This window comes from Solanum pennellii, chromosome 2 (genome assembly GCF_001406875.1).
Source record: "Solanum pennellii chromosome 2, SPENNV200".
In the NCBI taxonomy this organism is placed as follows: domain Eukaryota; kingdom Viridiplantae; phylum Streptophyta; class Magnoliopsida; order Solanales; family Solanaceae; genus Solanum; species Solanum pennellii.
This window is the reverse complement of record NC_028638.1, coordinates 45,353,955-45,368,251: the sequence shown is the minus strand read 5'-3', so window position 1 is coordinate 45,368,251 and position 14,297 is coordinate 45,353,955. Positions and strand designations below refer to the sequence as shown.

Sequence of the window (14,297 nt, the reverse complement as noted above, 5' to 3'; positions counted from 1 at the left end):
ATTGTTAACTATATCCTAATTTCTATCATATGATATGCATGTGCACCCGTCCATATAGTATGGATCCGCTCCGTAGGAAATGAACTAGATGGTTACACAAAAAATAATTTGTAGGTCTAGCTACTTAAATTTAAATATGATATGTCCATCCAAGGAAATATACAAATTTTTGGAAGTCATACTTAGGTTATTGAATTTGAATGAATCAGTAGGGTATTAAATTTGGAAGACGCAATAATTAAATAAATTATTATCCTTTTTCATAGTTTACTTTTTGCACCAAAAAAATCTCTAGATGACACTTGGTAGGCTTCTCACCTAAGCTAAAAAAAATTCGTCCAAAATAAATGTATTCCATGGTTTATTAATTACTTAAATAATGTTGGATGGAAAAAAGCTAGTTTATTGGTGGCAAAAAAATCCAGTCATGAGATATTGTCTCCTGACTTTGTGTTTCCACTAGCTTGTTTTATTAATAGTATATAATATATATACTCCAATATATCCCACCTGCTTCCTCACAGATATTTGCTAATTGGTCAAATATTTTTTTTTATTTATTTAAATTGAAGTCTAATTAATTCGGACACATATCAGATAGGATCTATTAAAGAGAAATACTTTTATATTTTTTGAAAAAACTATATTTAAAACTTAAAATTGAGAATTTTATTTAATTAATAGATGAATAGTGATAGTGGTAATTGATCAATTTGTGTAACTTACAACAGTTTTTTCCCAATATTCAAATCTCCCCGAGTAAATTACTGAATAAGCACCCTGACGTATCACCTTTTATTTATTTTTTTAGTTTTAAAAGAATATATACATACATTAACTTTATTAAATTAACTGTTTATATCTCGTTGTAATATTAAATCACCTTTTTTATTGAACTGAAAATCATATGATACGTTATTAGATAATGATTTAAAATTTTGTAAGTTATTATAAATATTATAGGGGAAACGGCTTTTTTTAGTTCCTGTATTAAGGTTATATTTTTATTTTAGTCCTTGTATACTCTAACTTAGCACTATTAACTTTCAATTATATCAAGTGAGTGATTTTGATCATTCAACTAACAGATTCAAAAAAAAATTAACAGAGAGTTTACTGCTAAAAGGGATAGTTCGGATATTTCATTTTAATTCTTTCTTTTTTTTTAAAAAAGTTAAGTCTTCCATATCTCTATCTTGAAGAACAAGCTCATCAATCTGAGCTACAATTTCAACAAACCAACTTGATAGGCATTAACCCTCCCTCTTTCATCGATGAACGATAGATTTGCAGCGAAAATTCTTTTTAAAAGTTGTATGTTTTCTCGAGCAATAACTTTAAAAATACTCGAATTACTCCTTTTAGCAGTGAACTCTCTGTTAACTTTTTGGGATCTGTTATTTGAAGAATTAAAATCACTCACTTGATATAATTGAAGGTCAATATGCTAAGTTGGATAACACAAGAACTAAAATAAGAAATTAGCCTTAATATAGGGACTAAAAATACCGTTTTCCCAATATTATGTTATCATATAATATTTTCATAAAATTTAAAAATATATGAATAAAATTCAGCTTCCCAAAATTAGAGATATAACGCGAATAGACCGATATCTTAGCTTTTTTCATACAGAAAAACAAAAAAATACAAGCAATATGTCTTGAAAATTATTGTTGAGAAAATAAATCTATAAAAAATCGTGATACGTATAAAATACAATTTACAAAAATAAAATTAGTCATTTCGATAGTCAGGTTGAATTGTCCCTACCCACCACCAATGCATTCAATAAGGACTACTCCGTAGTAGACACCCCTGAACCACCGTGCATTTTGGCTACGTACGTCCATATTTGCTATTTTTGGTATTTATCTAAAGACGATAAATCGAATCGAGAAAAGATAGTTTGTATGTAGATCTATTTTATTTTTGATAAATATTTTTGTGTTTATTGGTATGTCCGTATTAATACTCTCTCCCGCAAATATTATCCGTACTTTTATGGTTTTCGCAATCCCTACAACTAATAAGTTTTATTTATTTAAATTATTTTTGTTCAGAATGTCGGGCTTAATTAACACTTCATTAAAAGGGATGTAAGATTAAATTTGAAAAAGAGAATAATGATAATAGTAGTATGAATTTTAACATGATACTATAAAATAAATTTAAAGTTTGTCAAAAATATTGGGAGATCTAAAGAGTACTGTGTGGGGTATTCAGTATTGTCCTTGAAGCTTTGAAGGTATTTTTCAATCACCACACGTGGGTTGTAGGACCTAATGTTTTTTTCAATAAAAAGAAGAGAATCATTCCCTATTTTTTCTCATTTGGTTTTCCTTTTTCTACTATTTCCTTTCCTTCTTTTATCTTTTTTGATTTATCATCGAATTAAGAATTTGGTATAGTAGGTGTTTCTTTCTTAATTTGATATTTTGAGTTCGAATTTTGAGAATGATATATATTCTTGAAAAATGTCTCTCTCAATTGGAGTCCCACACAACGTGAATTCAATTACTCAGACTTTAATGCAGATATCAAACATCAAATAAAAGACTAAAATAAAAAGTAAAAATGTCTTACCCATCCTCTTTTTTCTTTTCATGCTTTTATTTAAGGTAATCGAAAAATTATCATTGCTTCAAGATCACGAGTGAATATTATAACAAAGATTTTTACGTACAATTAATTCGTCTTCTCTCCACCATATATTTTATAACTACTCACCACAATAGGTAACAAGAAAATATACGTTCTATCAAATCATCAATGCCTCAATTTCTTGTCTGCCAATTATCTTTACGCAACTAATCAATCAGAATCGATCAGACTTACGGTTTACTACATATATTATTTTTTGAAACGATTACATAGACGAAATTTAGGTTAAATTCTTCAAAGATTTGATCATCTTCTAGGCTCTAACATTATCTTCTATTCCGCTAAAAGGAACTCAAACTTAGCCCAAAAAATTAACAAGTTATAATGGTAATTAACTAGGGTTCCAAATGAAATTATTTAACGTAATTAAAAAATTTAATGTAAGGCGTTTAGTTGCATGGTCTTTTTCCATTTTCCATTTTTTGATTATAATCTTCCCCTCTAGTACATTGGTACAGCTTGCTTTTCCCCCTAAAGTTGGCTAATTAGGTCCACTTAGGATAATTTTTTCACTTGACAATTGGCATCAAGACTATTAAGTGGTTTTCAGATAGGCCCACCAAAATTATTCTGTGTTTTTAAATAGAAAACAAAACCGTACAATATTTTGTGGTTTTTTTGTTGATTATGTCTATATTAAAGGCCACATAAAGGAACACTAGAAATTTGAATTCTCACTTATTTAATTTTGAAATGATATAAGTGGAATAACTTTTAATTGGAGCACCAACAATGGACTTTCACTAGAACGCGTTAAGAATTTTTTTATCAGACAAGAATTACTGTTACGAATCATTCATGCTTTACTCGTTATATTGTCTATTAGCTGAAACTTCACGCGTAATATTCACTATCTATCTTTATAACGTGGGTAAAATTGCGAGTATATCACCAAAACCTTCTCCATCAAGCAAAAATTACACTAAATATCACCTTTTTTTTTCGCTTCACGGCTATAATATATCAAATTAATTAAGTGCATCGTATCTAGTTTTTTTATTATATATATATATATATATATCAACAAATTAATGAATGCAGAGACTACAAAGAACTAATTAGTCATGTACCTATAGAGAAGAAATAAAAGATAGTTACCATTAAGTTATAGACCTTACACTTGTTTAACTTGTACAATCGTGCATGTTATATTTTACTTTTTACTTCTAACACAATTATGAAAATCAAATAGAAAATCTAAATAGTTCAGTTAGTTAATATCTGAGTTTTTATCTTAGTAGTGAGAGTTTGATTTTTCATCTTATAATCCCCTCTCTCATTTGTGTCAATCAAATGAGTACTTATAAATGATGCACTTGTGTAAATCGAATTAAACAAAAAGAAAAAAAACAGCATGCTATTCAACTCTATTAAATTCCCAATTACGATTTTTTTTCTTTTATATACCTCACCTCATCCAATCAGAAATATCAATAGTGTTTTCACTTATTCTCCTCCGACTAACGACTTTAAGAGATACTGTGGCAAAATAAATTACTTCATAAACACGATCAAAGTTATCTTATCCAATTATAAGTTAAAATTAAAATTTTCGATGATCTAATACATTTGGTTAAACAAGATTTAAACGTATTATCAATCAATAACAGAATATTATTAGTATAGTGTATAGTATCCTATTCTAATTTAATTTGTTCCTCTCAATTAATTACAAGCTTTTATTACCGACCCTTAAAAGTTGTTATCCTATTAGGACCATCAGATCAAGTGCCAAATCACTTAACAGAGGAATATTAGTGGATTTAAAAGAGAAAATAATACAAGTGGATATTCAGCAGATATGAAATGACTCACACCTTTAATAATTTTCTTTCATTTGTCGTTCGGTGTCCTCAGCCCATATTAGATTCCCGACTAAATCTGAATCGCGAACTTCAAAGTCCATACACTCCTAGCATGATTTTCTCCATGCTCAAAACTCAAAGTCGAGACTTTGATCAAAAATAAAATAATCCCACCATTACATCACAGTATATGTTTTTGACGCACGCCTTTAATATAACCTACTAATGCTAGTCTTTAATTTTCAAAATATATATATATATTGGGGCCTTGCCAATTCACGTGAATAGGCCCTACCCTCTTATCCAATTGTCTCTCATTGCAAATTGTGGTGAAGGCCCACTAATATTCATTGTGTATTCACTATATATGCTTGATGTCAATAATTGATACATAGATTCTCCTTAAATTTATTTACTTATTTTCTTATTGCTAGTTCAATTTGTAACTTTTGAATTCAAATATATGCAGCTGAGGTATAATTCATTTTTTTTCTAATATATATAGTCCAGTTTTTATGTGAAGAAATGACAAATAAACTTTAGAAAAAAGAGAAAGCTTGACTAAAAGTAGATATATAGAATGAGTGATACGTAAAGCTGCCAAAATTAGAAAGAAATGTATCAACTTTTTGATATCTTGATGTAGCCAAAATGGGAGTGAGCTTGACCAAAGTTATTATGGTAAAAAGCCCAATTGTTTGTAAATTTCTCATCTTTACACGCAGCTAGTTTTATAGGCCCGATACTTGTAATGCATGTCAAATCAATAAATATTACTACTATATTATTGTGTTATTAATTTATTTTTTATTTTTTAGTTTTTGAAATTTAAATTACTTAAATTTTGATTAGTATTTAAATATATGTTTTTTTATAATATTGACAGTGGAAACCTGTAATTTATAAAGCTTTTGTTGTAGTTTATGAATATCTAAAATTTTAGTTTTTAAAATATGGAATTGATTTAATTTAATTTAATTTTAAAAATTAATTAAATCAATTAAGAATGATATCATAGAAACTAGAATTCAAGGGAGTATGTTGTTGTGTATAAATTTTTGTTAGCATTTCCATGTAGGTGGGAGATATCATAATTTTATGTGAGGCCATCAAACACTTTTTGAGCTAGCTTTTAAGATTGACCTAAACAGAATATTAATTTTTTTTTAAATAATGATATCATAATCCATGCCCATTCAATTGTTTTCTCACTCGATGTTATGCCCGCATATTATCTTGTGACTCTAGCCTTACATGGAGTGTTGGTAGACCCACGTCAGTAAGTATGATGACAATTTAATCAATTGAAATTTTCCTTTTAAATTTATCACCTACTTGCTATAAAATATAACACAATTTAATATATATTATAATCAACATTGGATCCTCCTCTACACTGAGCAAAGTTTGTAGTCCACCTTTAGCTACCATTCCTCTTCATAAAAGAAATATTTTTGACTTAAACTATGGTTATGTACTTGAATTTATTTTTATTTTTTTAAAAAAGAGAACTATTTTACATTCATGCTCAATGTCACAAGAAAATAATTAGATATTTATTTTGGGGGGAAAAAGGAGGAAGAAAGTTGTCTATAAGACTGCAACTGTTTCTGAAGAATCAAACTGGTGAAAAGTGCCATTTTAATTCTAAAAAAGAAAAGATGTATGGTTTCAATCTCTTTAATATCTTGATGATTAGCCGAGTAAAATGCCCCCAAGAAAGTGAAGAGGGTAGGCCAAATTTTGTTGAGATTGCGACCATCTCATCAAAACCACATAGATAAATAGAGAAAACAGAAGACTAGAAACCAAACACAATCCACACACTGGGAAAGAGTGTCACCAAAATAATTATTGTAATCTGCACCTTGCACTGGGATTGTTCTATCTACCAAACTTTTGCAATGTGATTTTCTAATTTGAATAGGCACAAAGTTTCCAGAAAAAAATAGGCGAAAGCCTTCAATGCCCACTTCGAAATCCTATTTGACTTGTTTGACATATGAAAAATGTGACATAGGCAGTTCATAGAGAATGCATGTCACAATAACCTTGTTGATGCACCATTGTCTGATTCATGGAATAGCAAACAAAATGTTAAAAAAGGTAACCCTTGATTTCAATACAGAAAATTTTCAAAACGGGCTAATGCTGTATTTTAGATCCGCTAAAATAAAAGAAAAGTTGACTACAAGTACCAACTATTCCTGCTAAAAAAAAGTAATAATCAGTTAAACTAGGGTCATCATTAGATATGAACTTGGAGATAAACAAAGAAAAGTTGACTACAAGTACCGACTGGATTGCTCCATAATACTCGTCCATAATCTCGCAATCCTGGTTCTTTTTAATTGCTCTTTCACCACAGAGCTAGCTATACAGATCTGCAACATTGGAAAAAAGAAGCAATTACACAGTGAAATATAGACATAGTACAGACAATCATTCATTGGTCAACCACTACTAAATAGACGAGGTGTGTGTCACGCTGGCCCTGACACACCGGTATCATAAAAAAAAAATCTGCATCGAGGCCTTATATGATACTCTCCTTGCAGCCCTTTGACATTACTCAAATCCTAATTGAATTCTAGAACTCACACGAATTCAGTCAGAGACATAGGATGCACTTGAGTCTAGATGTAAGAACAAAAATTCTTATCTCCATATGCATGAAACACCTGGTTCTGGGCATCTATGTTCCAAAGCAGGACTGATGAGTTTGTGTTGGTGAAGGACTGAACTGCCTCTGGTTAAACTTTTTGCATCAAAAGATCAAGGTTAGAGGCTATAGAAGAAAATCATTTCCACATCCTTGTGAGAAACAACAAAATCTATTAATGTAGTTATAGAGCGGGAGATTGAATTTATTCCAATGTTTATCATCTCCAAGCCAGCCATTGAATGCAAAGACAATTAGTGGTTGGGTAAGAAAATCTTACCCTTCAGAAAGAGTGAAGCAACTTCCTTGACACTCTTCATAAAGTAAGAGATTCAGACAACTAACTCATGCCTACGGTTCTCACACCATTCCATGAGTTAGGCCCTTTAGTTCAGCTGAGGGTAACAAGTCATGTCAAACCAAAGAAACTGCGTATGCCATTCAAAAGAAACTATGATGATTTGAGAATCATCAATGAGCATCGGGTCAGCAATCATCTGACCATTAGTAATGATGTAATACTTTCTAACCATATTAAGCATGTTAATCTTTTTTTTTTCTCTACAGAAAAGGCAATTATAATCTTAATCTCCTAATAAGTTAATGAAATGATAAGTTCTAAGATTCTTAAATTTCCTTCGCATGGATATCAAAGCAAAGACCATAAGATCAGCACCCAGTCTCCCACCGACCTAATTTGGGTCCTTTTGCTAAAGAAGGCAAAGAACTCTTTCTAAGACATTAAGATAGGTCCTTAGGCAGAAATATAGATGAAAGTTGAGACAGAACACAAAGGAACATCAAACACTTTGAACTGGGATAAATGGATCCTTCTTGAAACACTGTGAATGGGTTAAAGATTCTTTACAATAACTTGCAAAGGGAAAAACAGGTCACCTCTTCATCTGAAGACTGCAAAAAGATCTGCTACTACTGGTCATCATATAACCAAAGGACTACTGTTTAAGGTATTGAATCAAAAAGTAAGACGTTGCCATGTTCTCATAAAATTATAACTATTTAATAATCTGGAAAAATGATGGCATTTTATCATTTTGGAATAATAGTCCTGACATTCTAATTACAAGCTGGTCCATAAAATACTGGCAGAAAATGCCTTTAAGCTTTCCAACACCACAAAAGCTATCTACAACACCGTTCCTAAGGTGTAATTTCAGAACATTGTTACTTAAATACTTGAAGATGCAATCTGAGTGGTTCAGACCCCAACACTGGAGACCAAAACTAATTGTGCTAAAAGGTACTCACCATCCATCCCAATTTAAAAAGTGTCTTAGTTTGACTAGGCATGGAGTTTAAGAAGAAAAAAAAGGAAGACCTTTGAACATTGTGGTCTTAAATTAAAGATGTGTGTAATCCTTTTTAAATCTTGTGATCTTAATTGGGATAGATCAGAAAGGAAATTAAGACACTTCACTAGGACGGAGGGAGTAAAAAAGAGTACCCATCTCAACTGAAAAACAATAACTATAAAAGAAACAGAGGATTACATCCAAGATAAACATGCAAATCATCAAATGCCTTAAAAAATCTTTACAACAACTAGATGCACATTTTAAACTTCAAATAGAGGTTCAACATCATTTTTACACTTCTAATTTTTGTTCAATCATGCATAATCATACATCCATCTTAGCCTCAAAATCAACAGACATATGTAGGTCTTGAGATGCACAGTATTCACTACTGTATAATTAACAACACATAAATCATCAAAAGTAACTTAATATTAGCAACAGTATAACAATGAGATGAGGAATTTAGAAAACAAACACCGAACACTCTTTATCACTATTACATCTAGGCATGCTAAGCCAACAAGTTTGGAACATTCAAACCAATGAATGTAAAAAGGAACAAACAGGTTCATGAGAAATCAAAAGGTGTAAACTTTATACCATCAGAGCCAGACAACAAACAGGTTCATGAGAAATCAAAAGGTGTAAACTTCATACCATTAGAGCCAGACCGCTTAGTATGCTTAATCTTTTCAAGCTGAACTTGTGTATCCATAAACAACTGCATCCTTTGAACCTCCAAATCTTTAGCAAACTGCATCCTCTGCTTCTCCAGCTCCACCATTTGTCTCTGTTTCATCCCTTCAACTCTCTCATATATCTCTCCAAAACTCTCTATAGCCTTCGCCAGCCTCCTCATCCCATCCTCTTCCCAACTCTCTTCAGTCATCTCCACATCCTCCTCCTCGTCATCATAATCCTCTTCCCCTCCTCCTGCTGCCGCAGCAGCAGCTACAGCCGAATAATTTCTCCTGAAACAGGATTCATCAAAAGCCGGCAACTGCCGCTTCTGAGGTAAACTAACCGGTGTCACCACCGCCGATCTCCGGTAAGGCAACGGTACTCCCATAGGCGGTGAGGACATCGGTATAGGTAACAGAGACACCATCACCGGCGTAACTTTCTTATCGGAGTTTTCGATCAACATATCAAGCCGTTCGAAGAAGGGCCAGGATGACGTTAGGGTTCCGTTAGACTCAATAATTTTTGCCTTCTCAACTTTGTACTTCTTCTTCAAGGTATCAATCCGATTCTTACATTGAACATCGGTTCGGTGAGTCTTCCTCGAATGTCCATGAAGGGCATTAACGGAATCGGAGACCTGTTGCCAATCCTTCTGACGGAGATTTCCACGGTTCAATTCCATATAACGACGTCCCCAAGCATCAACAAGGGTCCATGTAGCTTGTTCGCTCCAACAATCCTCACGGAAGGGTAATGGCCTTGATGACATGGTTACCTGTGTGGAGGATTCGGTAATCTCACCCATTGATGGAAAGAATGAAGAAGAGAATTGATCGGAGAATGATGGAAGAAAGAGGGAAGGGTATAAAGGATAATCGCCGGTTGGCGATTGGAAAAGCGCGTGAGCCGCATGAGTAGGAGAGTGTACGGAGATGATGACATAAGAAAAGGTGAAGTCGCCGGGAATGGCGCGTGAGGTTACGTCAGACGGCAACAGGACGGAATTGAGGAGTGGCTTTGAGTTACGCAATTATGTAACGTCGTTGTCGGAATTGGAATTTTGTAATTGTCGATTTGATTATAAGGTTAATTTTCTATTTTTACTCAATTTTCAGGTTTAAGTGTATATGTATTTGTGATGTGGACGGAACGGAGAAACGGGGTGGGCCGATGCCAACTTAGGAGAAAACCAAAGTTATCTGAATTGGGTCTGATTTTGCAGGTAATCTTTTTACCAATCTTGCTACTATTTTACTATTATATCCCTATTCTGAAAACAAAAATTCCTTTTTAGTACGAAGGTAAAAAATAAGAAAATGCACAGTTATAGTTGAGCACTTGTATATAGAGGGTACGTACGTATATCATTTTGGTTTGATTTTTTATTAAAAAAAATTAAATTAATTATATTGATTATTTAAATTTAAAAATCAAATCAAATTATATAAAATCAGTTCTTTTGATTTTTTTTATTTTTTATGATATTTGAAAAAGCGATCATAGATTTTTTTACTTTTTTGAGTGATAAACTAAACTTAAAAAATGTTAAGTGAATATAATTTTTCGAAAAAATTATAAAATTCATATGAGTATAAATTATTATTTTTTTTGAAATCAACGTTCATTATATTCAATTAATAAGATTTACAAAGTAAATTGTTAACTTTGAATTTGAAAAACTATAACAATATAATTATAATTTCGGATCTTTAATACAAAAAATATTTACAATTTTTACAAGTCCAAATCTAAGATAAAAATATATAAACATTGAAAACTACAAACAAACTAAAAATGTATTAACAAACTAGATTATAAATAATAATTTTTAACTATAAATAAATTAAGATATTATATATATATATATATATATATATATTGGTTTAGTTTGGGTTCGATTTGACTTTTTATCTTCTAATACCAAACTAAACTAAGTGTGGTCGTTTTTTTTTTCAACCACCAAACGAATCAAACCAAATCACAAGTCGATTTTTTCCGATTTGATTTGGTTCGTGAATTCGGTTTGAGTTGCACACACTTACTTATATATATCGTGATTAAGGGTCTGTTTGGAAAGCCACTTGATAATTGGAATTGGTATAATTATTAGGAGAGTTACTATATCACTCTAGTAATTACACTGAAATGTTTGGTTGCCACAATATTCTCCTTGGATACACAATTGAAATTACAAATTATAATAAATTTTAAAAATAAAAAATAATTATTTAAAATTTATTCTAGACAACTAAGTAACTTAATAAGTGACATTAACTAAAATTTTAAGGTATATATTCTTTTTTGAAAGTATATTAATTAATAAATATATTTTCTGTAACTAATATTATGAAAAAGTAATTTATTTATATTTTTTAAAATTAGTATATTTTAATTGAATTGATCTTAACAATTAAAAATATGAAGTTTCTACGAATATCGTGAAATGCACGTTTGATAAAAAGAATAATATATAAATAAAATGTCATAAATTATTAAATGTTTGACAAAAATATAATCTATCAAGTTTAATTTAAAAATGACGTGCAATGTAAATTCAATATTACTAAAACAAATGAAACTGAAAAAATAACATAAGTTATGAATTCAAAACAAACAATTAACAATATTCTTATACTCCTTCTGTCCCGTTTTATGTGAAACTTTTCGAATTTTGAGATTCAAACAAGTATATCTTTGACCGTAAGTTTTTCATAGATCCTTTTAACATTTTGAATTATCAATTATTGTGACTTATATATATATATATATATTATTTTTACAAATTTGAAAATTCCATGCGCAAAATGTCCGGTCAAAGTTAAACTGTTTGACTCTCGAAAAACGAAAAGTACCACATAAATTGGGACAGAACTTTACTTAACAATAAATTCTATTTTAATTAAAAAATTAGAATACTAATAAAATTATGCTAATGAGAAATAAGCATGTCATAAAGAAACAAATAATACGAAAAAATTACGTACAATCACGTAAAGTAAAATTGAGAATAAGAAGAAAATGAAATACAATAATATAAAATAATTTTTTTTTTATAGTTTTATAAAACAATAAAAATAAAAAAAGAACTTAAAGTAATAGAAGTAAAAAAAATAAAATTAAAAGGTAATCAAGTGGGTACTTACATCATGTAATTATCAACAATTTACAATATTTGCCTGTGAATTGTAGAGTGCAATTAACCTATGTTATTACACTAATTACCTGTTGATCAAGTAATTACTTGTTCTTCTAAATAAAATAAGACAATGTAATTACACCAATTACCAGTGTGTCCTTTCAAACACGCCTTAAATAAAATCCTTTAACATTGAAATTCATTAAATGACATGCATTTGTGAAATATATATATATATATATATTCACTTTAATCCTCGATCTTGTATATTTTTTTCTTAATTAAAATTATGTTTTCAATAAGTTAAAAATATATCATGTTGTTTTAATTATTTTTTTAGATATTTTTAGTTTTCTTAAGAATCTTTTTTAGTCAAACACTTAAACATGCATTTAACTGCACCTCGTCTTAATATGTCCACGTAACTTCAATTTTATTTTCATTTTGTTTTATCACATTAGCCTCTTTCATGGTGTCGTTTATGATGTTGTTCATAATCACATCTTTTTTGTATATGTTTTACATATTCAGATAAGCATTATCATTTATATTATTTTCTATCGTTTGAATATGTAATTCTTTATCTGGCCAACACTTTGTCGCACACAACATTGAGCTTCCATTTTAATTAGCTAACCTCTTCGTCAGCTTTGAAAGTTTGAAACTAGTAAAGCTATAAGAGCAGCAGCCATTTCATTTCCTCGAACCCAAACAGACGGCTCTTTACTTTGTGGGCTAAGGCCCACTTCCAATTGGGCTACTTGAGAGATATTCCTACTGAACACAACTTGGACTTATTTACGCAAACAACCCTTCTTTTTTGGAAAAATAACTTAAATACATAAGTATAAGTTTAGTATTCTCTAATTTTTTCTTCTTTTTTTAAATATTACATAATTCTTTTTTTTTTAATTTTAGTAAAAGTTTAGAGATACATAACCTTCTCTCTCCTATAACACACACTTTCCCAATATCATGCCAATTTTTTCTCCACTAAAACACTCAATCTTCTGAATCACTTTTTGAATTTTGAATTATTAATTTTAATTAAAAATGTTTCACAACATTTAATATGAAATTTTGAATTTCAAAATTCAAAAAAATTGAAATTTTTGAAAATTGGACCATTGTTCTCTGGTTCTTCTTCTTCTTCTTACTCCATCATCCGTCTATAGTTCTTCTTCTTCTTCTTAATCCATCATCTGTTCTTATTTTCTTCTTTTTTTCTTCTTGTTCATTGTTATATTACATCAGCCGTCTCTAGGTCTTCTTTTTCTTCTTACTCCATCATCCGTTCTTTTTTTTTTCATTGTTCTATTACATCATATTAATGATTCCTTTTACTAATAGAAGGATTTATGATTCGGACGATGAAAATTGGAAAGAAAATAGAAAAAAGTCTTTGCATGATCCTATGAATGTTCGGAAGGATTCAAACAAAGATTTTGGCGAATCATCTAAATCAAAGGTTGACAAAATACACCAAAAAAAGAGAAAAGAAGAAGCAACCATTGTTGTTGAAATTAGTAAAATTTTTAGTAAAGGAATCCCATATGTATCATGAATTTTTGAAAATTGTTATCATGTATCAGACAATAAGTTTAATACATAAGTACTCAGTGTGTTATAGTGTGTTAGTCGATGCATTGATACATGAACTAGATGTGTATCATATGATTTTCTATGTATCAAGAGTTTTTGAAAATTGTTATCATGTATCAGTCAATAAGTTTAATAACCGCGCCATCAAGTGTGCTTGCTGATACATATCGACTCAGTGTGTTATAGTGTGTTAGTCGATGCATTGATACATGAATTTGATGTGTATCATATGATTTCCTATGTATCAAGAGTTTTTGAAAAGTGTTATCATGTATCAGTCAATAAGTTTAATAACCGCGCCATCAAGTGTGCTTGCTGATACATATCGACTCAGTGTGTTATAGTGTGTTAGTCGATGCATTGATACATGAATTTGATGTGTATCATATGATTTCCTATGTATCAAGAGTTTTTGAAAAGTGTTA

At 30.3% G+C, this 14,297-nt stretch overlaps 1 protein-coding gene and 1 long non-coding RNA gene across 3 annotated transcripts; one reads left to right on the top strand and one right to left on the bottom strand.

Annotated features, from left to right (window-relative positions):
- Window positions 1-6,135: 6,135 nt before the first annotated feature.
- On the bottom strand, window positions 6,136-10,223 carry LOC107008815 (trihelix transcription factor ASIL2-like). Of its 2 annotated transcripts, XR_001455299.2 has the most exons (3): window positions 9,108-10,223; window positions 6,765-6,853; window positions 6,136-6,539 (listed from the first exon to the last, which is right to left on the bottom strand). XR_001455299.2 is itself a non-coding variant. In XM_015208006.2 (2 exons), exons 1-2 carry the CDS (start codon window positions 9,937-9,939, stop codon window positions 6,840-6,842), a joined length of 846 nt encoding a protein of 281 aa, XP_015063492.1. In that variant the 5' UTR covers window positions 9,940-10,223; the 3' UTR covers window positions 6,302-6,839. The 2 variants fall into 2 exon arrangements, 1 of the variants encoding a protein (XP_015063492.1); XM_015208006.2 differs by having other exon boundaries at window positions 6,302-6,853.
- LOC114076143 lies at window positions 10,059-13,650 on the top strand. Its single transcript, XR_003576953.1, has 3 exons — window positions 10,059-10,168; window positions 10,250-10,356; window positions 13,621-13,650. It is a non-coding gene; the product is annotated as an uncharacterized LOC114076143 (long non-coding RNA).
- The last annotated feature ends 647 nt before the right edge of the window (window positions 13,651-14,297 follow it).